The sequence below is a fragment of the Polistes dominula genome, unplaced genomic scaffold, assembly GCF_049000335.1.
Source record: "Polistes dominula isolate Pdom_NZ unplaced genomic scaffold, Pdom_raw_medaka contig_32, whole genome shotgun sequence".
NCBI lineage: Eukaryota > Metazoa > Arthropoda > Insecta > Hymenoptera > Vespidae > Polistes > Polistes dominula.
The window spans coordinates 3,233-26,870 of NW_028300880.1; the positions used below are offsets into that span (position 1 = coordinate 3,233).

A 23,638-nucleotide genomic window follows, 5' to 3' on the forward strand; every position below is an offset into this window, starting at 1 on the left:
CGCAACCCTGACGCAACCCTGACGCAACCCTGACGCAACCCTGACGCAACCCTGACGCAACCCTGACGCAACCCTGACGCAACCCTGACGCAACCCTGACGCAACCCTGACGCAACCCTGACGCAACCCTGACGCAACCCCTGACGCAACCCTGACGCAACCCTGACGCAACCCTGACGCAACCCTGACGCAACCCTGACGCAACCCTGACGCAACCCTGACGCAACCCTGACGCAACCCTGACGCAACCCTGACGCAACCCTGACGCAACCCTGACGCAACCCTGACGCAACCCTGACACAAACTTTTAAAATAACCAAAAAAAAAACATATACACAAACTCTTAAAATACCCAAAAAAAAACATATACACAAACTCTGAAAAAACCCAAAAAGACATATACACAAACTTTTAAAATACCCAAAAAAACATATACACAAACTCTTAAAATACCCAAAAAACATATACACAAACTCTGAAAAAACCCAAAAAGACATATACACAAACTTTTAAAATACCCAAAAAAACATATACACAAACTTTTAAAATACCTAAAAAAACATATACACAAACTCTGAAAAAACCCAAAAAAACATATACACAAACTCCTAAAAAACTCAAAAAAACATATACACAAACTCTTAAAAAACAACAAAAAAACATATACACAAACTCTGAAAAAACCCAAAAAGACATATACACAAACTTTTAAAATACCCAAAAAAACATATACACAAACTCTGAAAAAACCCAAAAAAACATATACACAAACTCTTAAAAAACCACAAAAAAACAAATACACAAACTCCTAAAAAACCCAAAAAAACATATACACTAACTTTTAAAATACCCAAAAAAACATATACACAAACTGTTAAAAACCCACAAAAAAACATATACACAAATTCTAACTACACCCAAAAAAAAACATAAACACACAAACTCCTAATAAACCCAATAAAAAAAAAAAAATAAATAAATAAATTGATACACACATACTGACTTAACCCTCGCGCGCGTGAATATTAACACGCACAAACACATAATGAACGAACCCCTGCGCGTGACCTTGACCCACATAATGAATGAAACTCGCGCGCGACCTTGCCCTAGATGTCCTTGACCTTCGATGACCTTGACCTGTAAAATCGGCTACAGGCACGGCCTCACGATTGATTGCCACCCCATTAACTAGAGACCAGGCCCCCTCTAATACTAGAAGACCCCCAATTTTCTTATTCTAATTTTTTACTACTACTACTACTATTATTTCATGCTTCTACTATTTCATACTTTTACTACTACTACTATTTCATGCTTCTACTACTACTACTACTATTTCAAGCTACTACTACATGCAACTACTACTACTACTCCTCATCATCCCATTTTCCAAAGGCTGTCATTCTCAGGAGCAAGCTGAATACAACGCTCAGGCCTAAGCGTGTATTGCAACCTGCTCCTGAGCGCAGCCACAGGAGTACTCTGCTTCTGCAGAGTCGGGGTCGCACCCCGATGCGTTGAAATACATGCGCTTTGCACCTCCCTTTATACTAAATCGGCTATCCCAACGCTACCGAGTTCAAGACGCCATCTCGTAATTATATATGCAAATGAACTGTACAGCTGACATACATCAAGTTGTAATGGCTTCTCCCTCTTGTCAATCTCGCATGACATCCATTACTTTACTTTAAAATAACATTGCCTTTTATTTTTTTTTAATCTATGTTATTATATACACAAGTGCAAATATTCTTATTGATGTTGTTGTTTAAAATCTTTTATAAACTAATGTGCAGTGGTCGTCTATTTATTCTAATATAGTCAAATCTATTATGTGCAATGATTTATTTCTTCTTGAAAGTAACATAACCACGAGACGTGCCAATTTTATCTTTCTAACGTGATATAGCCTCTTAAAAAAATTAATAATTTTCATTATACGTTATTACACATATATGTCTACAAGTAAAGTGGTATTTTTCTTATGCTAACATATCCATACTTAGTGAAATGATTTGTGCTATTTTAATTACATATAACCTCTCTCTCAAGTGCAATGGTTTTCTATTTAACTTTTTACATAACCTTTAGTGCAATGGTTATTAAATTAACACGTTCCGTTCATTATATGTACAACTCACGTGGTTATTACATAATTATTTAATATACTAAAAGGTTTGTGTTTATAATAAATTCAATTCTCTATTAAAATGTTCATGCATTAAAAAAAAAAATTCCTTATACGACAAAAAACATAAATTTGTTTCATAATTAAATTTTACAATAATTAATAATTACATATAATGGTTGATTTCATTAAAGGAAAATTTCAATGGCTTGGATGATAGGATAGGTGACAAAAAAGAAATAAAATTTGACACAAAACGTGGTAATCCAAAGTAACCTAAAATGTGCAATGGTATACTTTGTAAGTCGACAAGTAACCTTTAAAGTGCAATGGTATACTTTTCCTGTCGACCTGTCCACCTGTAGAGAGTGCAATAATATTCTTTTTACATTTACATAATAATAGTAAGTACAATGATATTCTTCTTAAGTTAACATAATACTAATAATAATAAGTACAATGGTTTTCTTTTGTAGATCACAAACACAAATCCAATGGTTTTCTTCTTAAGCAGATATCTAACATCAAGTTAAATGGATTTCTTCTTAAGGAAATATCAAACGTCAAGTCCAATGGTTTTTTTTTCTTCACAAGATATCAAACATCAAGTCCAATGGGTTTCTTCTTAAGGTGAATTGGTGATCACTGCAAAATAAGAGAAGAGAATAAGAAAAGAATTATTATAAATAAAAACAATATTATTCACTTAATTATGATTGCATCACTGTAAGAAATTTTGTTAATTAAATACTTTACACTTTACTACACAATACTTTACACAAAAGTACAATGTGACAGCAGGTAGCCATCTTGAATTTGTCCTAGAGATGTGTTTTCTTTCGTCGTCTAGATGGCGATACATATTCTCTCTACCAGTCGGTAACTAAAGTAAAAATTTATGTAAACTTATACAAAAATTAATTATATTATATTAATTCACATTTTATATGACAAAAATAAATGTATTTTAAACAATATTATAATACTTACTTCTTTAAACAACATCCTATTTTCATTATAAAATACATGATGGTATTTCTACAAAAAAAAACACAAATGAATTCATACAAATATATACATTTTTATGCTCTTAGTCTATTCCCAATAAAATAAGTGTACATTAATAAATTTAGTACATATAATAAGAACTGCAAACATTAGAATGTTATTAACCATTTCTTTTCTTAATTTGTGATAACTAGGAAACATTTTTTCTATCTAATATTCTTTTCATAAAATATTACTACTCTATATATGGTTTGCTTCTAGTGCAAGTATAAACAGTGACATAACCACAACTGCAATGATTTTCTATTTCAGTTAACATAACTTCAAATTCAATGCTATTCTAAACTTTCTATTTCAAAAATATTTCATTAATATGCTAAAATGTATATATGTTAATAATAAATTCAATTGTCTACTAAAATATTTCTATTAAAATGTTCATGCATTATAAATAAAAAAAAAATACCTTATACGACCAAAAAAAAATATAAGTTTCTTAACTTGTAACATTTACAATAATTAATACTTACATGTAATGGTTGATTTTATTAAAGGAAAATTAAATGGCTTGGATGATAGGATAGGTGATAAAAAAGAAATAAAATTTGACACAAAACGTGGTAATCCAAAGTAACCTAAAATGTGCAATGGTATACTTTGTAAGTCGACAAGTAACCTTTAAAGTGCAATGGTATACTTTTCCTGTCGACCTGTCCACCTGTAGAGAGTGCAATAATATTCTTTTTACATTTACATAATAATAGTAAGTACAATGATATTCCTTTTAACTTAACATAATAATAATAATAATAAGTACAAAGGTTTTCTTTTTTAGATCACAAACACAAATCCAATGGTTTTCTTCTTAAGCATTGATATCTTACATCAAGTCCAATGGTTTTTTTTTCTTCACAAGATATCACACATCAAGTCCAATGGTTTTTTTTTCTTCACAAGATATCACACTTCAAGTCCAATGGTTTTTTTTTCTTCACAAGATATCACACATCAAGTCCAATGGTTTTCTTCTTATGCTGAATTGCCGAGCACTAATCACTAAAAAAAAAAGAATAGAATATGAACACTGAATTATTATTGTAAATAAAAACAATATTATTCACTTAATTAAAGCATCACTATTGAATTTTTTGTAATTAAATACTTAACTTTATTGCACGTGGCAGTATACAATGGCAGGTGGCCATCTTGATTGTGTCCAAGCGCGATGTATTTTCTTTCGTCTAGATGAAGAAACATATTGTACTTGTCGGTAAGTGAATTAAATATTTCCATCATTTGATGATAACAGCATAATTTTACCAGTCGGTACAATGAAGTAATAGCTAGTACCGCTGCTAGATGGCGATACATATTCTCTTTACCAGTCGGTGATAAAAGACTAATTTCCTAATAAACATTTTTATTAATTGATTAAAAAGTTAATAAAATCCCAATCATTTATACTATATGATAACAAAATAAATGTATTTTTATGGTATTATAATATTTACCTCTTTACATATTTTTGTCTAGATTAGTTTTTAATAATAGCATCTGCATATTCTTTTTCCATAATAATAGTAATGAAATGAAATTCCCTGCAAAAGAAGATATTTATTAACAAATACATCAATTTTTCTTATCAGCCATTAAAAAAAAAGTATTATCTTCTATTACCGTGTGTACGTAAAACTTGATAAAAAATTTTGACATGAATTGAATGTCGGAAATATAATAATGTATTTGCCACGTGTGTTATCCATATATCTTGTGATGATAACTAAGATATACATTTCTTCTCGTATTCTTTTGATAAAATATTACACTATATACTTATATTATTTTCTCGCAGTGCAAGTATGATAAGAACACAGTGTGCATTAAACTGGAATTGCGTGCAGAATTAAAGTGATGGTTAAAAAAAAAAACCCTCATGACTGTATGGGATATTTGGTTATGGATGGAGTCATAGGATTGCGTGGAAAGTTGAAGTGATGGTTTAAAAATCCCTCATGATCGTGTGGATTCTCTCCTTTTGAATGGTGTCATTGGTGTGCGTGGAAAGTTGGTGTGATGGAATTGCATGTAAAGTTGTTTTGCTAAGAAAAGGGACAGAAATGTTTAGATAATGCATAAAGTTAAGAGACAAACTAATCCACATATATATTTTAATAATTAGTAAAATTTCGTATAACAAAATACGTATAGATGTACCTTAGTAGTAACTAATATTTGTTAAAATAAATTGATATAATGAGAACATCCTGAATTCATCTATATATACTCGGATTTAATAAAGAAAATTATTTTCCTTTGGTTATGACGTAATACTATTGTACCACACACCAATACATCCCATTTGTAACTATTTTCATCCAGAATTGGCAATCACTAATCACTAAAAAGAGAAGAGAATATGAAAAGAATTATTCTAAATACAAAATATTATTCTTTTGATTATGATTGCATCACTATTGCATTTCTTTAATTAAATATTTAATAGTGCACGTGGTAGTACACGACACGGCAGCCATCTTGAATTTTTCCTCAGCAATGTGTTGCCCGCGAAAATTCAAATAATAAGAAATGTTTTTTTATCATTAATCCGTAACCACAAAATTAATTATAATAATAATAATAATAAAAATAATAATAATAATAATAATAATAATAATACTTTTATTATCTGAAACAATATTTATTTTGCAAGTGTGTTTATGTAATCTTTTAAAAATAATTCATAAATATGTCACTTTTTTTGTTGTTCAGTTAATAAAAGTCGATTACTGTAACATGAATTACTACTACATATAATTGTACATGCATCGAAATATTTTGTTATATAATAATTAATTTTCCATGAAATTATACTCTTATGGTCACGCAAGAGAATTGAAATATGTATGTGTATATATAGAGTATATATTAATGATGATGCTGCTGCTGCTGATGATGATGATCTAACATAAAAGACACAGTCGAGGCAAATTCCTTTCTGATTTTACATTTTCTTTGATCCAATTAATCACCCCGTTCATTTATATAAAATTATATGTCGATACAGTCGACGATGATAAGTCGCAGCACAACAGTTTATACAAGAAGTCCTTTTTTGTGTATGTGCATGTGTATTATTGTGGGGTGCAAAATAGACATATAAGTGTTTAATATAATAATGTTAGTTGCAGTATTGTTTGATTCTTCTTATCAATCTTGATAATAATGAGTAGGCATTTCTAGTCAAATTATTTACCTATCCTGTTAAATGAATCAGTTTATCAATCAGTTTGATATAGGTTTGTTTTTTACAAATGCAAGATTGCAATGCTTACCTTTTGACAAATTCTTCTCTTGATTATTCTTTGTTAGTGCACCTACATTCTATTTACCATATATTATAGAATAAAACTCTTGTTCGGATGACATAATCAATACAAATCTTCTAATCGTTAGCCGTAAGATCCAATCCATTGATCCAATGGTGTAACGGACTCCTCTTCTTTTGGGTATAACGTTCTTGGATTGGAATTAAAAATATAGATCTGCATGCTGATCTAAAAATATTTAAAAAAGAAGTACTTTATTTATGTACCAAAATAAGTTAGAAAAGGGAGAATATGTTTAGATAATGCATAAAGTTAAAAAACAAAATATATACTTTACTTACTAGTATTTGTTATAATAATTTGATAAAAAGAACGTCTGGAATTCATCTGCATTCTTGGATTTAATTAAGAAAATTATTTTTCTTAGGTTATGACATAACACTGTCCTACAGCAATACATCCAATTTAACTATTTTCATCCAGAATTGGCGATCACTTAATAAAGAATATGAAACGAATTATTATAAATAAAAAATATTATTCACTTGATTATTGCATCACTAAAAGGATTTTTTTAATTAAATACTTTACACTGCACATAGCCTGTGTTTATGGTATTCAAAGTATATTGACAGGTAGCCATCTTGATTTTATCCTAGTGATGTTTTATCTTTTGTCTAGATGGCGAAACATATTCTACTAATCGGTAAGATATAGTAACATTTACTTCCGCTAGATGGCAGCCTAAATTTACTAGTCGGTACAGTGAAGTAATATCTAGTACCGATAAATGGCGATACACATTTTACCAGTCGGTAATAAAATACAGATTACCCACACACACAATATGTTTTTATTAATTGATTAAAAATAAATGCAACTCCTCAATCAATTTTTATATAATAAAAGTAAGTGGATTTTAATAGATTATAATATTTACTTCTTCTTCAAACTAAATGATTATATTTACCTCTTAACATATTATTGTCTAGATAATTCTTAATAAGTACAGCTGCATTCTATTCCCATAATATTTCACATGGAATTCCTTGCAAAGAAGATATTAATTTATATAAATACATAAATTTTTCTTGGCAGTCGATGAACAATAATATCTTCCATCATCGTTTAGAAAACCTGGTAAAAGATTTTGTACAAGAACAGAGTTTCATAATATAATGTATTAGCCATTTGTTTTCCTAATTTGTGATAACTAGGATGCATTCCTTCTGCTAATCTTCTGATAGAATATAACTGCATATGATTTCTTCCCAATGTAAGTATAATAAGAACACATAAAATTCACATAAATAATTCAAGACACGTTCAATCGATTCTATAATTAATTGTTTAAATGATTATTTATAAATATTGTACCTTGTTTAGTTTTACATTAATACTATATCTATTCTTTCCTATAGGTATTCACGCAATTAGCTTACTTCTGTAAAAGTAACCCTATCGCGATTAAATATATTTTTTGAAAGATAGAATGCAATGTGATATTTGTTCGTTTGTATTTTATATTATTTTTCATATAGTTTAAAAGGTTGTGGTTACATCATTTGAATTCTCTTTTTTATATTAATAATTAAAACATTAAAATAATAGTACAATTCCAGAATTTTTGGAATATGTAGTTTAAATAATTGAATTTTAAAATGAATAATATATTTTTTATTAGTAACGTAATAAATAAACAGAAGTACGACGCTACGACTTGCTTTAACTAAACTTTCATTTTCAGATCTTCAATTGTGATTGCGTGCAATGCAATCTTTTAGAGTCAGTGTTTGTTTCGAACGAAGTTACATTTTTTCTATGCAATCGCATAGATTGCTTTAAAAATAATTACAAAACTCGATCACATTTAAAATCAATACAAGAATTTATTTAAATATTCTTGTTAAATGAAAAATAATTTGGTCGGTAAGCGTGATTAGAATCATTAACACACTTTCGGCCAATTCGGTAGAAGAGGATTTACGTTTTCGATAAAAATATTGTCATGGTCAAAAGTGTGAATTAATATCTTCGTTTCTTCTGGATCATCTTTATCAACGAATCTGGGGCTTCGTCTGGATAAATCAACGGTTGTTAGTATTATCTTGTAATCTTAATTATTACTTCTCATATATATTTTTCAAATCATGATTGTTTTTATTCATGAAAAATGTTTAGAATGATGTGAAACATAATTAATTTTATATTGCATTTTTGATTTCAGATCACGTTTAGGACCAGATTAGCAGATCGTAAGTAGGGATGACCCTTTTATTGCGGGTGAGCTATAAACAACTAAAAGGGTTATTTTTATGCGGAAAGTAGTAAAGGGATGATTTGTATTTACCCAATTCACAATAATTCAAGAATTCCTTTGAAGACAGTGCCAACAGTTTTTATTGAATCCTTATGATCATCTTCTTTATAGACATCCTGACATCCACCCTGACTAGGAAAAGTCTATGGTTAGTGACTATCGCGCAATAAAGGGAAATATAAAAATCAATTGGAGATATGTAAAAAGTACAGATACGTAAATATATGCACACATATATAGGTAGACTTTGATTTTATATTTAGACTAGAGATTTATAAGGAAATAAATAAAAGAAGTTTAGGAAAAGTAGAGATTCAGAATGTGTGTAAAATTGTAAAAAAGAACGAAAATTGGTGGTATTGCTAGAAGAGAGAGTGCGCGGCTTACTTGGAATCATCTCTCTTAATTCGCAAGCGCAGGGGTGTTGCGTTATCATCCCTCTCTTGACGTTTCTTCTCTCTCTCTCTCTCTCTCTCTCTCTCTCAATACCTCCTCTTTCGGTGTCGCGCAAAACGCAGGAAAACGTAACGTGTTTTATCGATCTCGTTGTACAGGGGTCGGCCATGTTCACGTTTGCCATCGGTCAGGCGCACTCGCATCCTACCTTCTCTGTAGAAGAGCCGTGTTACGGATAGATTTTCCATCGTTCTACCATCGTCGTTAATGTCGCAAGGGCGTTTTCGACGATAAAGACGAAGACGAAGTGGACGAGAAGGATGTGTTTCTAATCGCGAAACGACAAATTGTGCGAGTTATCAGTCCCACCATCAACATTAACGTCTATAGTTTTGTCCTTCTTTGAGAGAATACAACCGACGAACAATCGATCAGTTACGTTCATTTCTTTTTAATATTGTCTATTCTTCCATTGAACGACGGAACAACGACGAGGTTGAATTTTGGCTTGGCGAACAACACATTCACCAAAAACTGACGTTAAAATAAGGAATATTACATTTAGTAAGTACATCTATTTCCTTATCTCTCTCTCTCTCTCTCTCTCTCTCTCTTTATCTTTATTTAAATTCTGAGTTCTTTAAATGGATGAATAAATAAATATATCTATATGCATATATTATATGTATATCTTTTTGTATATCGGTTATTCGTATAAGCAAGCGGCTATCGAAATGGTGATACGCCACGCTACCTGAAATCGATATTTCTCTTTTCCTCCCTCTCTTTCTCTTCCCTTTACTCCCAGCTTACCGTGATTTTTCGACCTAAATTCGAGAACCTATTTCAATTCGCTTTACATACGTAATGTTAGATGAATTATCTCTTTGTTTCTCTCTCTCTCTCTCTCTCTAATCTTTATTTCCTTGTTTAGTTTTCTGTATTGCTTTCCAAATCACATCGTCGTTTGAAATTTTGAAAGGCTTCTATGAATTTCACTCCCGCACGTCGTTCGATTATTTTGTACAAAATATACAATGCATTTTATTTTCTGACTGAATTAAAGAGATTATAAGACGTATTTTTGATATAAGTTGTATAGTTACCATGTATGTACGACTTCATATTTAATGCGTGATCTTATTAAAGATTTTCTCTGAACGCTTCTTTAAATGGGAAGGGAGGGGGTAGAATATTCATTCATGTTGGAAGGGCGTTGGATCGTAAAGATTGTGGAGGAGACGTCCTTCAGAAAAGGATGTGGATAATACTACGATAGTATTAATTGTAAATTGTAATCATTGTCTTATAAGGGGGGAGAAGATATAGAGCCGAGCGTTAGTGAACGTGAGGATAGATAGAGTGTCAAATCTTTTCTTTGTAATTATCATATCATTATAATTTTTCAGCTGGACAGGTAAAACGATTTAAATAATAGCTTTTGCAAATGGTTTTACACGGTTTACTCGGATAATAACTATTGAACGATAACACGAACGACGCTTTTTTAATAGTATCTTTTTTAATCATTTTTGTTTAATAAGAGTTATCATAACTTTCCTCGTCGAGTTTTCAAATAAATCACGAGTTCACAGTTAATTCAGCTACTTGCAAAAATCCTTTAAAAATATGTAATAATGTACGGTGATAAATATTACTGGACCACCCGAGTCTATAACTATCCGCTTGGTATCGATTTGCCTTCCTCCAAGTATGTATACTCATGACGAATACAAACGTAGGCATATACATACGAACATAAATGTACATTATACTGAAATGAACTCTGGTTAGTTCACACGAATCTGATTCGAATATCATTATACATTTTTATTTGAAATAATATCAATCAGAGAATGATATTTAAATAAAAAAAAAAATATATATATATATATATATATATAACAAAATATAGACAAATATTGAAAAATAGAACACGAATTAAAAAATGAGAAATTTGTAAGTGTTATGTAAATGCACTTGATATGCATAGATTGACTTAGAAATGCTTTGAAAAGTGAATGTTAGTGTTAGAAATGTTCTATATATAAACTCAATACTTAACATTTTATAGGTATTAAGGGTAGGTAATAAAAAAGAAGCACTAACGTGTATAGGATAACCTTTGCTATCGTTCGTGACGGTTCATGAACAAATTCATGAGGTGGTTAAATAATCCTGTTGAAAGGTATCTGTATCGATTTTACATACGCACATGTAAGATGCTGCTATTGCACGAAGAAGCACGTAAAAAAGATATAACGAAACAGGAAAAACATTGAAACATTAACTTATCCTGTTGAATTAAGGAAAAGAAGTTTTGAAAGGAGAAAAAACAGTTGGACCTACTAACTAAATGGGAAACCTTATTCGTCACAATAATTACTTCCTGTCATGATCGAATCATTAAGATTTTTTCCGAATATTTAAGTAATTACTCTTAAACATGGATTTTAAGATTTATACTTATTTATCCGTTAGATTTTTTGTATAGTTAGTCTTTTTTAATCGATTTCATTTACAATTAGAGAATATGTGTAAAAACGTAAGTTGTACGTTATACTCGTAGGCGATAAAAAGCAAATGGCACTTGTTAATGGACGCTTTGAAATTGTGCAGAAAATGCCACCTTTTAAAAGGGAAGCGCCGTCGGAACCGGCACCTGTAGCAGCTACTTCGGAAAATGTCGAAACGCAAGAGGAGACGTCGAACCTTCCTCAATTGACGTTGAAGGCTATGACCAGTACCGAGGAGGCAGCAAGAAGCGGTGAGTTTCTTAAGAATATATATATATATATATATATAATTCCATTATTCGTATTATTTTAACACATTAATAAACATATTTGTTTTCAGAGACCGAGTCGGAAGTCACTACAGAAAGTACAATGAAAAATCTGAAGGATCAACTCGGAACGCTATCGAAAGATCTGGCCGAAGAAATGGGAATACCAACGTGGGGTTTAGTCGCAATTTTAATAGGTAGGCTCGAATTTCGAAATTATATCGTTTAGGCGCTTTATATAAAAAGGCACTATTATATTTAATCATGATCAAAAGAGGAAATAAAAGTCACAAGTATAATAGTCCGACGACATGAGCTTTTGCGAGTAAAAGTAATATATAAAAAGACAAAAACAAATGAATCTGCATATGTATGTGCATAAGGACATCCATCCATCCGTGCTTCCATCCGTGCTTCCATCCGTGCTTCCATCCGTGCTTCCATCCGTGCTTCCATCCGTGCTTCCATCCGTGCTTCCATCCGTGCTTCCTTACAATTCTATTTCATTACTTTTCTTTTTCTTGACTTTTGTTATTTGAAAAGAGAATCACTCAACACCCCTTGCTAAATAATAAATATACCTATCTATCTACATAATCGTCGTAGCGAAATCCTTTCATCTATTCCATCATTCGATTCCTTTCTAATGGTTTACTCGTTACTCAGCTGTCGGCGTAGTCGTCCTTGGAATTTGTTTCTGCTGTATAAGAAGATGCTGTCGCAAAAGACGTTCCAAGGATGGTAAGAAGGGCCTAAAAGGAGCGGTAGATTTAAAGTCAGTTCAGCTACTTGGAAGTACGTATAAGGATAAGGTACGTACTCGGTGTACCGTGTTTATTAGTAGATATTAGAAATAAAATTCTACACACGTGGAATCCATTTCGATGTCCTTAGGTACAGCCTGATATGGAAGAACTCACGGATAACGCGGAAGAACCTGATGAAGCTGAAAGCAAACAGAGCGAAGTCAAGCTCGGAAAGCTTCAATACAAGGTAGAAAAAGAAAATAGAATCAAAGATACAAAAACGTTCTTTTTGCAAGACAATAAATATATAATATATGTATATTATAATGACAATACACATGCATATATTTAATTCATCTTTTTTAAGTATTGAATTTGGTTTTTTAGCTCGAGTATGATTTCAATTCAAATAGTTTGGCAGTGACGGTAATACAGGCCGAAGAATTGCCAGCTTTAGACATGGGTGGCACTTCTGATCCTTACGTTAAGGTATACTTGTTGCCCGATAAGAAAAAAAAATTCGAGACAAAGGTTCACAGAAAGACTCTGAGTCCTGTCTTCGAGGAGACGTTTGTTTTTAAGGTCTGTCTCATTTTAATTCGATTCATTTATAATAGTAGCACCACACGACGATTCATCGACGATTTTATATTTGTTGTTGTTTTTTTATATCGTTACAGAATGTACCCTATGCGGAGGCCATGAATAAAACTCTAGTATTCGCAATTTTTGACTTTGATAGATTTTCAAAGCATGATCAAATCGGTGAGGTGAAAGTACCATTGTGTCAGGTTGATCTCGCACAGACCATCGAGGAATGGCGAGAATTGCAGAGTGTTGAAGGAGAGGGTGGTCAGGTAGGTTAGATGAAAATTATTCATTCGTCAGAACATGAATTTATTTAATCGAATATCGCAAAATACAAGAGATACACGCGTAAAACTATGTTCATTTCTTCCTTTTTATTGGATAAAAAAGAAAAACAACACATCAAAATGGTACTGCTTAAAAGAAACAAATAATTTATTGCAGGATAACAAACTAGGCGATATTTGTTTCTCTCTGAGATATGTGCCAACGGCTGGTAAACTCACGGTGGTCATTCTCGAAGCTAAGAATTTAAAGAAGATGGACGTCGGTGGTCTCTCGGACCCTTATGTCAAGATTGCATTAATGCAAAATGGTAAAAGGCTTAAAAAAAAAGACTTCTATCAAGAAGTGCACTCTGAATCCCTATTACAACGAATCGTTCACCTTTGAAGTCCCATTCGAACAGATCCAAGTAAGAAGTATATGATTTACTTGTAGAAGAAGTTAGAGAAATACATCAAATCATATGTTCATGTATTTTACAGAAAGTGCAATTGGTCGTGACAGTGGTAGATTATGATCGCATTGGTACTTCGGAACCAATTGGCAAGGTTGTATTGGGATACAACGCAAGTGGAACTGAATTGAGACATTGGTCGGACATGTTGGCATCTCCAAGGCGTCCAATAGCTCAATGGCACACACTCAAGGAACCCGAAAACGGAGACAGGAAGGATTAAATTAGTTGAAAGAATATTTAATCGAGGTAACGCCCATCGTATATTAGACATTATCGTAAATAGCCTCAAGAGACATGCAATATATCATCGACGATCCTTGTAATGATTTGTACAAATGTTAAATCTTTATTATACATTTGTACTTTATTTCATTATTATTTCAATAACTGATCCTTTTTTTTTTTTTTGCAGGAATATATTGCACGAGAAAGAAACAGTAGGATGAAACAATAATATGTGACAGTGAGAGAAAGAGAAAGAAAATTACGTGAACAAATGAAAACACACACAAAAAATATATATATATATATATATATATATATATATATATATATATAGAGAGAGAGGGAGAGAGGGAGAGAGGGAGAGAGGGAAAGAAAGAGAAAGAGAAAGAAAGAAAGAAAGAAAGAAAAAAACGAACAACAAATAGACGGGCAGAAAGAGATAGGAATTAAAAAAACAAAATTTACAATTAGAAGATATTAAACGATCTATGATTAAATTAAATAACAATGAATACCACCAAAGATTTAGAATTAACAATATGTTCTCATGCAGTGTAGTGTCTTGTATATATACATGCGTATATACATACCTATATATATAATTTTACTTCTCTATGTAGATGTAAAACCATTTGAATAATAATTTCTCGAATGAATACAAACGAATTCTCTTGAAATCTACAAGAAACTTATTGAAAAAGAAAATAATCCGCAATATAAGATTTCCTACATATTTCTCAAGTGTATATACATATATATATACACACACTCATGCACGTAAATATATACATAATATATACATATGTATGTATACACGCGCGCATATTACACAATACACAACATACATACATATATATATATATATATATTATCAAGTTATCCCGAATAGAGTTCTTTATAAAATTAAAATAAGAAAGATAATAAGAAAAATACTACCCGTAAGTAAAAGTTCTCATGGTCCTTTCGACGTTCCAGTGCAGATTTAATAAGACTCTTTGTAAAGCAATCGATATTGTTCGTGTTAAATTTGTTGGACTGATTGTAAGATGAAAAACACTGAAAATAGTAGACATTGCATATACACGCATATGTACGTACAGCACGTGTGTTACAAATGGCGTGCACGTTACATAGCCAATGCATTAACATTTCTTGAAGGAATATAAGTAAATTTTCAAATGTAATAAGAAGAAAAAAAGGCGTAATGAGCTTCGTGCATAAATAAGTAAAGTAATTAAGTAAATAATCACAAGGTACTTGTGTTTTTCGTGTACAAAAAAAAAGAAAGAGGGAATGCGAATGTGCGAATGATTAAACGAGCGAAAGAGAGAGATAGAGAGAGAGAGAGAGAGAGAGATAGATGTGAATCAAAAAATATAAAAAATAATACATATTTAAAAGGATAACAACGAAGCTTCCGTCGACCTTTCGACGCCTTAATTTGCTATCCACTATCGACGCCTATGAGCATGAACAAAAATAGGAGAAAAGGGATAAGTAAACAAAATTTCCGATCGTGAGAAAAAAAATGTAAAAGCAAAATAGTTGAGAAGAAGAAAAATAAAGGAAAAAAGATTATTGAAATAAACCAGAAACTAAATACCGACAAGATGCAGAAATCGAGAGAAAGAAAAGTAGATAATGACTTCTAAGATGCTTGGAGATGACGTTAAAATCGGAGGAACATAAGTATTGCAGTACAACATAATATATATAGCGAAAACGACTAGTCTAATTTGATGAATTTCTCTTTCAAAATTGATAAAAAGAACGCGACGACGCATATATATGTACATACGCATAAACGTACTATACGTAAGTAAACACGTATTCATATATAAGTATATGTACTTATAGGGTGTTTCCTAATGAATAGTACAGCCGGGTGAAATATAATTTTATAAGTAAGAATTAGTGTAAAACAAAAAGTGTTAAAAATGTTCTTAAATTGAGGGTCTTAAATAATAATGGAATTCGCGTGTGCTCTAATAATATTGCCTTTATTCGTTCGCGTTTAACAATGGACTGCTCGTTCTTTATTCTTTTTCCACGCTCGTATATTTCGTAAAGATGCAATGAATTTATTATATTAAATTATATTACATCTGAGCAGGCTTGAGTAGTAAAAACCATTCAACTCGAAATGTTTCATTGTCACTATTGATTCATCATCTATCTCATAAACACTTACGACAAAGAGAATAAAATGCTATCGATCCTCGAGACTTACAAATGAGTCACGTATTTTTATTTGTGCTCCCGTTTTGAAGAATATCGTATTTGAAAATTTTAGCTCCGTCCGCCGTATCACCTTTTTATCTAGATGGCGATGATATTGTCGTAAAATAAATGTGTATGTAGTTGTGTGCTTGAAGATAATACGTAAATGGCAATGTATACGAAATCATAGACGAGGAAATATCTTTATGACAGATAAGACATTTTCAAAGACGATTTTGTTAGAAACGGTATCTCAGATGTATCACATCGTATCAGCCGGTTGTCCTACTCATCCAGTACACCCTCTTTATTACATATCTACATATATATGTAATAGATATACATATGATAAGTAGCACACGCGCTCGCTCGCTTACTCATACGCGATAACGCTTACAATTCTCTTTTATTTCTATGTCGCATGTATCGCGAACAAATGGGGAAATAATTACAGACAAAAAAGAGCGTTAGTCGTTTCTATGTGTTTTGTATAAACGTACACGCGAACGTAGGAGCGCATACATATACGTACATACGTGTGTATATTACGACATACACACACACACACACACACACACACACACACACACACATAAATACCACAAGTTACAACTGCAAATATTGTTGTTATTGTTTTACAAAAAAGCAAGAAATTACAAACGGGCCTATCCTAATGTACGTACGTAAATAATCTCGATCTTACGTGGACGTGAAAGCGACGATGATGATAAAAGAGCAAAGAAAATTGTCAAAAACTAGGGGAGACGTAAAATTACGCGGATAAAAATACGATATAAAAGAGAACGCGAGGGGAAAAAAGACGGGAAATAACTTATATCCTATAAATTTAAGAATATTTGAAAATATTTTACGAATTATTATGGTAGAATCGTGTCGCTGTAATATCCGTCTTAAAACGATATTGTATTGTAAGAAAATCTTATGGAAGAGGAGGAAGTAAAAAGAAGAAAAGAGAATTGAAGAATGTAAAGAAAATAAGAAGAAAAAACAATTGAAATTCGCTGCTCTTCCGCCGTTGACGCCGACGCCGACGCCGACGCCGACGCCGACGCCGACGCCGACGCCGACTCCCCCTTCCATTAACAAAAGAACATAAGTGAAAACCGTTGTTTGGTTCTATCGTTTTTCATTCAGGACCAATTATCTCGCTAGTGCGTTTCAAATAAGGTACTCGTTATTATAAACCGTGCAGCATTATACTTAAATGAAAAAAAAAAAAAAAAAATTCTTTAAGACGAGTTCGTAAGTTTACCACTGTTAGAATAGTGTCGTGAATTGAACGATGACATCGATTGATATTTGATCAAATAGAGCTACGAAAGAATTCCTCGAAAAGTCCTATATTTCTTCTTCTTCTTCATTTATCTCATGTTTTCTTTTAATTAGTCTTTATTTTGTTAATTGTACGAAAGAGTGGAACAACAACAACAATATGCAAAAAAGGTTGATACTGTAAGCTTTGGATATTGAGTTGATAGATCGATAACTGAACGAATATGCATATATACGTACACATATATACGTAGAAAACTAGACGTTTGAAGCATGTATAAAAGCTAGATTTTGGTAATATTCGAAAGTACGATAATTATAGTGAGCAGTATACGTAGGTCGGAAGTTGTGGCTCATACACGGTGACAGTTTATTATTATCTTCATTATAGCCTTTCCTTTTTATTTCGAAAATCTTTCTCTCTCTCTCTCTCTCGATAAAATTTCATAATTGCGGTTTTTCCGCGTATGTGAGTGAGTGAGTGCGTGCGTGCGTGCGTGCGTGCGTGCGTGCTTTTTAGTAATACGCGACGTAATGTCGGATATCAAATTGAAGGAAAAGAGAAAAGCGATTTTAAATAAAAGCGTACGCACCTGTTACCCCTATAATTCACAACGATGGCACGGACATACGTATTAGTTGTGCAATGAACAGTCGTCTTTCCTTCCTTTCCAAATGATTTTAGCGCATTCGTGTATTGCATGGTCGCTTCGTTATTAAAACCCTTCGATGTCACCGTTCACATCTTCAATATCTCTGATTGTCGCCATGAGATAAAAAACGACGAAAAGAGTAAAATTTGTTGAATTTTTGAAATTTGTTCATTTCACGACAGTTACAATGTAAATCTTGCGTTCTTTACATTTAAGATATGAGGATGCTTGTTTCTTGTTGCATAATATCTAAATTAAACGAATAATCATAAAGTAAAAAATTTATTCCACTGAAATAACAACTTTCCTATTTTTAAGGTGACGTTGCTTGATTTTATCCACACGGTCAACTTCTCTTTTTTAACGTAGAGTTTTAAACGCGTTCTCATCTTCGTTTAAGGAATAAAACAATAATAATAATAATAATAATAATAATAATAATAAAAAGAAAGAATATAAAATAGCAATCTTAGCAACATGCATCTTTATGAAGCGTCTCGTCTGAAAAGAAAAAAAAAAAAAAAAATATATATATATATATATATATCTTCTTCAAAGTAACAAGAAAAAGAGAGAAAGTGAGAGAATGAGGGAGAATAGTGTGTGTGTGTGTGTGTGTGTGTGTGTGTGGTGCGTGCGTGCGTGCGTGTGTGTAGAGAGAAACTGTTGAAACTCGTTTATATACATGATTATCTCGTGCAAATAAAATCTTGAAAAAAAGAAATATATAAAGACGATAAGAGAGTGGGCCGTTAGGTAAAGGGAGGAAAAGAGAGAAGAAACCCGTAAACGAAATAAGCTTGATACGATGATTGTATCGGGAAATTGTAATCATTCCATTGCATATTATACATACATATTAAGGTTTAGCGCGACAATGTAAATCCATAGAAGTTATTATTATGTCCTTAATTATTATATAATAAATATTGTTGTTAACATAAAATTGTATGAGCACGTTGTCTGGCAACGAGAAACGATGACGGATAAGGTAAGTGAATTTTTTTAATGAGAAATTCAATAAACTCCCAGCACCTTCATACATATATACATACATATATAAATATATGTGTAAATTTGTAAAGTTGCTTAATCGTATACTCTCATACTTTTACAGATGAACGAAATTGATACGCCGAATATTAAATAAATGAAAAGCAACCTTTATCGTATCGATAATACATAAATACATATTCATATGGTGGTTATTATAATGTTTTCAATAATTCTTATTCATAGATTGGCCTAAAAATGAATTTATTCGTATTGTTCCTGTGGTAAAAAAAAGTAGTCATGACAAAATAATAGAACTAAGGAAAATAAAAGCGTGTCTTGCGTGCGTTATTTTTCTGTCTACACTCTTGTTAGACTTAGAAAAATAAATAAATGATCGCTATTCTATAATTATATTGATGAGCTGCTTAAGCAAGCTTAATACTGGCGGTAAGACGATCGCTTCCGATTTATCTGTTGCTGCTTTTTTGCGGGAAGTCCTCGGGCGTACGGTCTGTGTGCGTTTGTTGACAGATAGAAGATGCCTCGTGCTCTTTACGAATGTAACAACGATGAAACAAAATAATAGATTAATATGCATATAATAATGTAATCTCTCTGTTTCAATAGATGCTATATGTATATGGATATTAAAGACTAACGTATGTGGAGCGTCCTCTCCCATGAGAATGTAGTTCTCCAATGGCGGATTGCACCAGCCGATCAGATAAGAAAAGAGATTGCCGCAGGGTGCTGCCCAAAATCCTTTCTTCGTTGTGATCGATTCTATGTAATACGGTGTTACTTTGGTGTGGTCGCAAGAGAGAGTTTCTAAATGGGAAAACTTTGATTCGATAAGTATATAATACAATGAAATACAATAGATAATTAAGAGGAAAAGTTGTTTTTCACTTAACACATAATTATCTTCGAATTGGAAAAATACATTTGGCGATCGTACTCACGGAGTAGAGAAGAGGTTGCGCATCCGGGTTGGCTAGATCCGCCATTGACATAAAAATCCGCGTGTCCGTTCGGTCCCCACTGTCCTAAAATTCCTGCACCAGTATGTATAACGTCGACGAAATGGGCGTCTGTTTCGTCTAAATCCATCGAACGATTGCCGTTCATGTAGAAAAATATCGTCGGGTCGAGCCCTATTGAATTACAAAATGCAATAGTACAACAACCAGTTTAACGACTCGAAACTTGACCAAACAAACAAACAAACAAATAAATAAATGATCATTTAGTAATGAGACTTTCTCAAATAAATAAATAAATAAATAAATAAATAAATGAATGAATGAATGATGCGACGACGACGACGACGACGACGACGACGACGACGAAGACGACAATAGTGTGCTAGATTAAATTCCAGTGAAAGTTGACGCTGTTATACCAACGCGTTTATACCAACAGATAAGAAAGCTCGAGTGAATCTCTCTTTTTCTTTTTTTCGAAAGTAAACCAGAAAATAACCGAAAGTGAAAGAAGTATATAACAGGTAGAGATATTCGTAGCACAATAAAAAATGTAAATGTAAATGATAAATGAAAATTTACCCGTTATTCTGCCGAGTTTATCGTCAGGCAAATAATTGGCTATCAGTCCAGCGATATGAGCACCTACGCTATATCCAAGAACATGAATATTGTCCACCCTTGTGCCTCGAGGATGATCCCTCAAGTACCTAACCAATTGCGCAATACATCGGGAACAGAAATCAGGGCCCCATTGTATCTGAGAGAGACAAGGCTCGCGTACCAACGTGCCGTAATCGACAATAATGATATTGTAATCGCCTCGACTAAAGTACGCTAAAAATGAAGAATTTCATGGAATTTGAACATTCCATTTTTCACATTTCTTTCTAAAGAAATGTAAATAAATGATTATTTACCACGTCTTAGATCCGTACTAGGTGCCAAGTTTCTACCTCCACCAAAGCCGTGAATAATGATCTTCGTTGGATTGGATTTGTTGAATCTAGAATAGTAGAGTGAGTCGAAACTTCGGACGTCCAAGAGTAAAGGATTTTTTTGCGTGTCTCTGTAAATTTTTCGATAAATTCATTTGATGGCAATTATTCATGAAAACGATCACCATAAGTCAAGTGTTATTTGACAAATATAAATATTACTCAAATACATTACACATGCCATGTTATACATATATTATACATATATTATACATATATTATAGATATATTATATACATCATACTACGTAGACGTCGGAGAGAAAGGTAGGTAACGAAAAGGAGGACACCACTTTCGATAGGAGATATGAGAAATGGTCGTGATCTTGAAAAGGAAAGTCTCTCTATTCGACAATTATCCGTACAAGTATCTATCTTTTTTATCTCGAGGCTTTCAGTATGTACTACAAGTTCCTACATGGTTATAATAAGTTTATTATTAGCGAACAATAATAATAATAATAATAATAATAATAATAATAAATAAAAGAAGTTACTAAAAAAATCGCTAAAAAATAATAAAAAAGATACAGAAAAATGTTGATCGCGTAAACGGTTGAGCAAGTTTACCTCGTGTACAAATAAAATTCTATTTGAGGATGTGGACACTCAAAAGGTGGCTTAGCGCACGATGTACTGTTGAAGAGGTCCTTCAGGGTTTTATTCTGTGCGCTTACGTTATCTGCGAACGAAATCAAAAAATAAAGAGATAGAGAGCATGGATCGCGTTATATGATTACCTAATACGTCGATTAAAAAGACGAGTTTAAATAAATATTTATTATCTAATAAATAGCAAAACTATTACTATTATATGGCTCTTATAGAATAGTTCATGATTATTAGATCGTTGGATTAAAACATTACGTTACATGGAAAAGAAAAAGAGAAACGAGGTAAGTGGGTGAAGGTCGAACCGTCGCAATTACTATCGACCGGCGATCACTTTTTTTTACTTTCTTTACAAGATTTTTATCTCAACCATTTATCTATTACAAGGTGTTTTCAACCTAAATTCTATTATATATTGTATTTTCCACAAGTTTCTTCCAAGATGCTGTAACCAAATAATAACTAAAAGTGCCAATTAAAATGTAATAAAATATGTTTATTTCATTTCTAACGAATAAAACAATCTTTTTAATGTTTCTTTTTTTTTTCTAAAGAGAAATGTTGACATTTTACTCTTTAACAAATAATCGATTTTCAAATTAGTTTTCACTTTGGCGTTTTTGATTGTATGTTCAACTTGAAAAGAAATAGTAATGGTCTGTCCGGTTGGTGAAAATATTTTTCTTACATCGATCTCGAACAAGATGTACGAGATATAATATTATATATTCATTCGTGGTCAGTTAAATTAATGAATAGTTTGATTTTACTCACGTTGATGGATCAAGATCGAGCAAAAGAGAAGGAGAAAAAGAAGATATCTCTCGAAATTGATCGCCATCTCCCGCACTCCTCTGATTCGTATTCGTAATATAGCATTCAGGTACGTAGAAGATTAAAACACTATTAAGATTGAACAAAATGCTTTTGCAAAATGTTAACAAAACTAGCACGTTCGATGATATCAACTATACTCGCTGAATTTTTGTTGTATGTGAGAGAGAGAGAGAGACAGAGAGAGAAAGAGGGGGAACAACGAAACGCGTAATGAACAAAGTGTAAGAAGAAAAACATGCGTGCTGGGCCTCCGAGTGGCCGAAAGCACTGCAATGAGGAACGAACTCGAATGAGCACTCGTTCCATCGGCGAACACGTGGAGAACTCACTTTCCCCTACTATTCTTTTATTCTTTACTCTTCCTTTCAGATCTGAAATTCTTCTGGTTGGAGAAAATTCACCTCGTTTTTTGAATTTTAATTAATCGATTTAAATCGAATATACTTCAAATATATTATACAGTTTTTTTCGGCAGTTTTCAACATAACAATTAATCGAGTCAATCTTTATTTTATAAACAATGGCTAAGAAACGATATGAATAATAATAACGTAAGAAAGAGACAAAAAGTTAATAAGAGATCATTTTCATTTCAATAAAATTGCTATTTGTATTGGCTAACCAATCGTATCACAATTCTATTCAAACTATTTAGTCATAGAAGCGAAAAAATAATGGAAGTATCCTCTTTGGCATTTACTATTAAATAAATAATTCTAAATCATGAACTTTTTCTGCCAACTATCATAAATATGGATTAGTATGTAGGCAATTTTC

At 32.1% G+C, this 23,638-nt stretch overlaps 2 protein-coding genes and 2 long non-coding RNA genes across 22 annotated transcripts; 2 read left to right on the top strand and 2 right to left on the bottom strand.

The window, feature by feature from the left end:
- Window positions 1–1,559: 1,559 nt before the first annotated feature.
- LOC149033535 (uncharacterized) lies at window positions 1,560–4,015 on the top strand. Of its 2 annotated transcripts, none has more exons than XR_016177641.1 (3): window positions 1,560–2,181; window positions 2,329–3,905; window positions 3,978–4,015. It is a non-coding gene; the product is annotated as an uncharacterized LOC149033535 (long non-coding RNA). The 2 variants fall into 2 exon arrangements; XR_016177640.1 differs by lacking the exon at window positions 3,978–4,015 and having other exon boundaries at window positions 1,571–2,181; window positions 2,329–2,538; window positions 2,611–2,896.
- On the bottom strand, window positions 2,266–9,323 carry LOC107069791 (uncharacterized). 17 transcript variants are annotated; one of them, XR_016177638.1, is made up of 7 exons: window positions 9,176–9,323; window positions 8,819–8,920; window positions 6,810–7,516; window positions 6,475–6,696; window positions 4,820–6,400; window positions 4,654–4,740; window positions 2,266–4,549 (listed from the first exon to the last, which is right to left on the bottom strand). It is a non-coding gene; the product is annotated as an uncharacterized LOC107069791 (long non-coding RNA). The 17 variants fall into 17 exon arrangements; XR_016177639.1 differs by lacking the exon at window positions 9,176–9,323 and having other exon boundaries at window positions 6,810–7,245; window positions 7,439–7,516; window positions 8,819–9,169; XR_016177626.1 differs by lacking the exon at window positions 9,176–9,323 and having other exon boundaries at window positions 2,266–4,198; window positions 4,310–4,383; window positions 4,463–4,549; window positions 6,810–9,169.
- A 62-nt stretch (window positions 9,324–9,385) lies between these two features.
- Syt1 (synaptotagmin 1) lies at window positions 9,386–14,266 on the top strand. Its single transcript, XM_015327395.2, is given in 10 exon segments — window positions 9,386–9,748; window positions 11,804–11,951; window positions 12,041–12,166; window positions 12,636–12,781; window positions 12,864–12,962; window positions 13,103–13,297; window positions 13,396–13,572; window positions 13,748–13,908; window positions 13,910–13,997; window positions 14,071–14,266. Coding segments are annotated over 9 exon segments (1,332 nt in total). The 5' UTR covers window positions 9,386–9,748; window positions 11,804–11,806; the 3' UTR covers window position 14,266.
- A 3,055-nt stretch (window positions 14,267–17,321) lies between these two features.
- On the bottom strand, window positions 17,322–23,592 carry LOC107069790 (pancreatic lipase-related protein 2). Of its 2 annotated transcripts, XM_015327398.2 has the most exons (7): window positions 22,799–23,592; window positions 21,983–22,094; window positions 21,336–21,484; window positions 20,998–21,252; window positions 20,395–20,586; window positions 20,092–20,260; window positions 17,322–19,982 (listed from the first exon to the last, which is right to left on the bottom strand). In XM_015327398.2, exons 1-7 carry the CDS (start codon window positions 22,863–22,865, stop codon window positions 19,868–19,870), a joined length of 1,059 nt encoding a protein of 352 aa, XP_015182884.1. In that variant the 5' UTR covers window positions 22,866–23,592; the 3' UTR covers window positions 17,322–19,867. The 2 variants fall into 2 exon arrangements, with proteins under 2 accessions (XP_015182884.1, XP_015182883.1); XM_015327397.2 differs by having other exon boundaries at window positions 17,322–20,260.
- Between the last annotated feature and the right edge of the window lie 46 nt (window positions 23,593–23,638).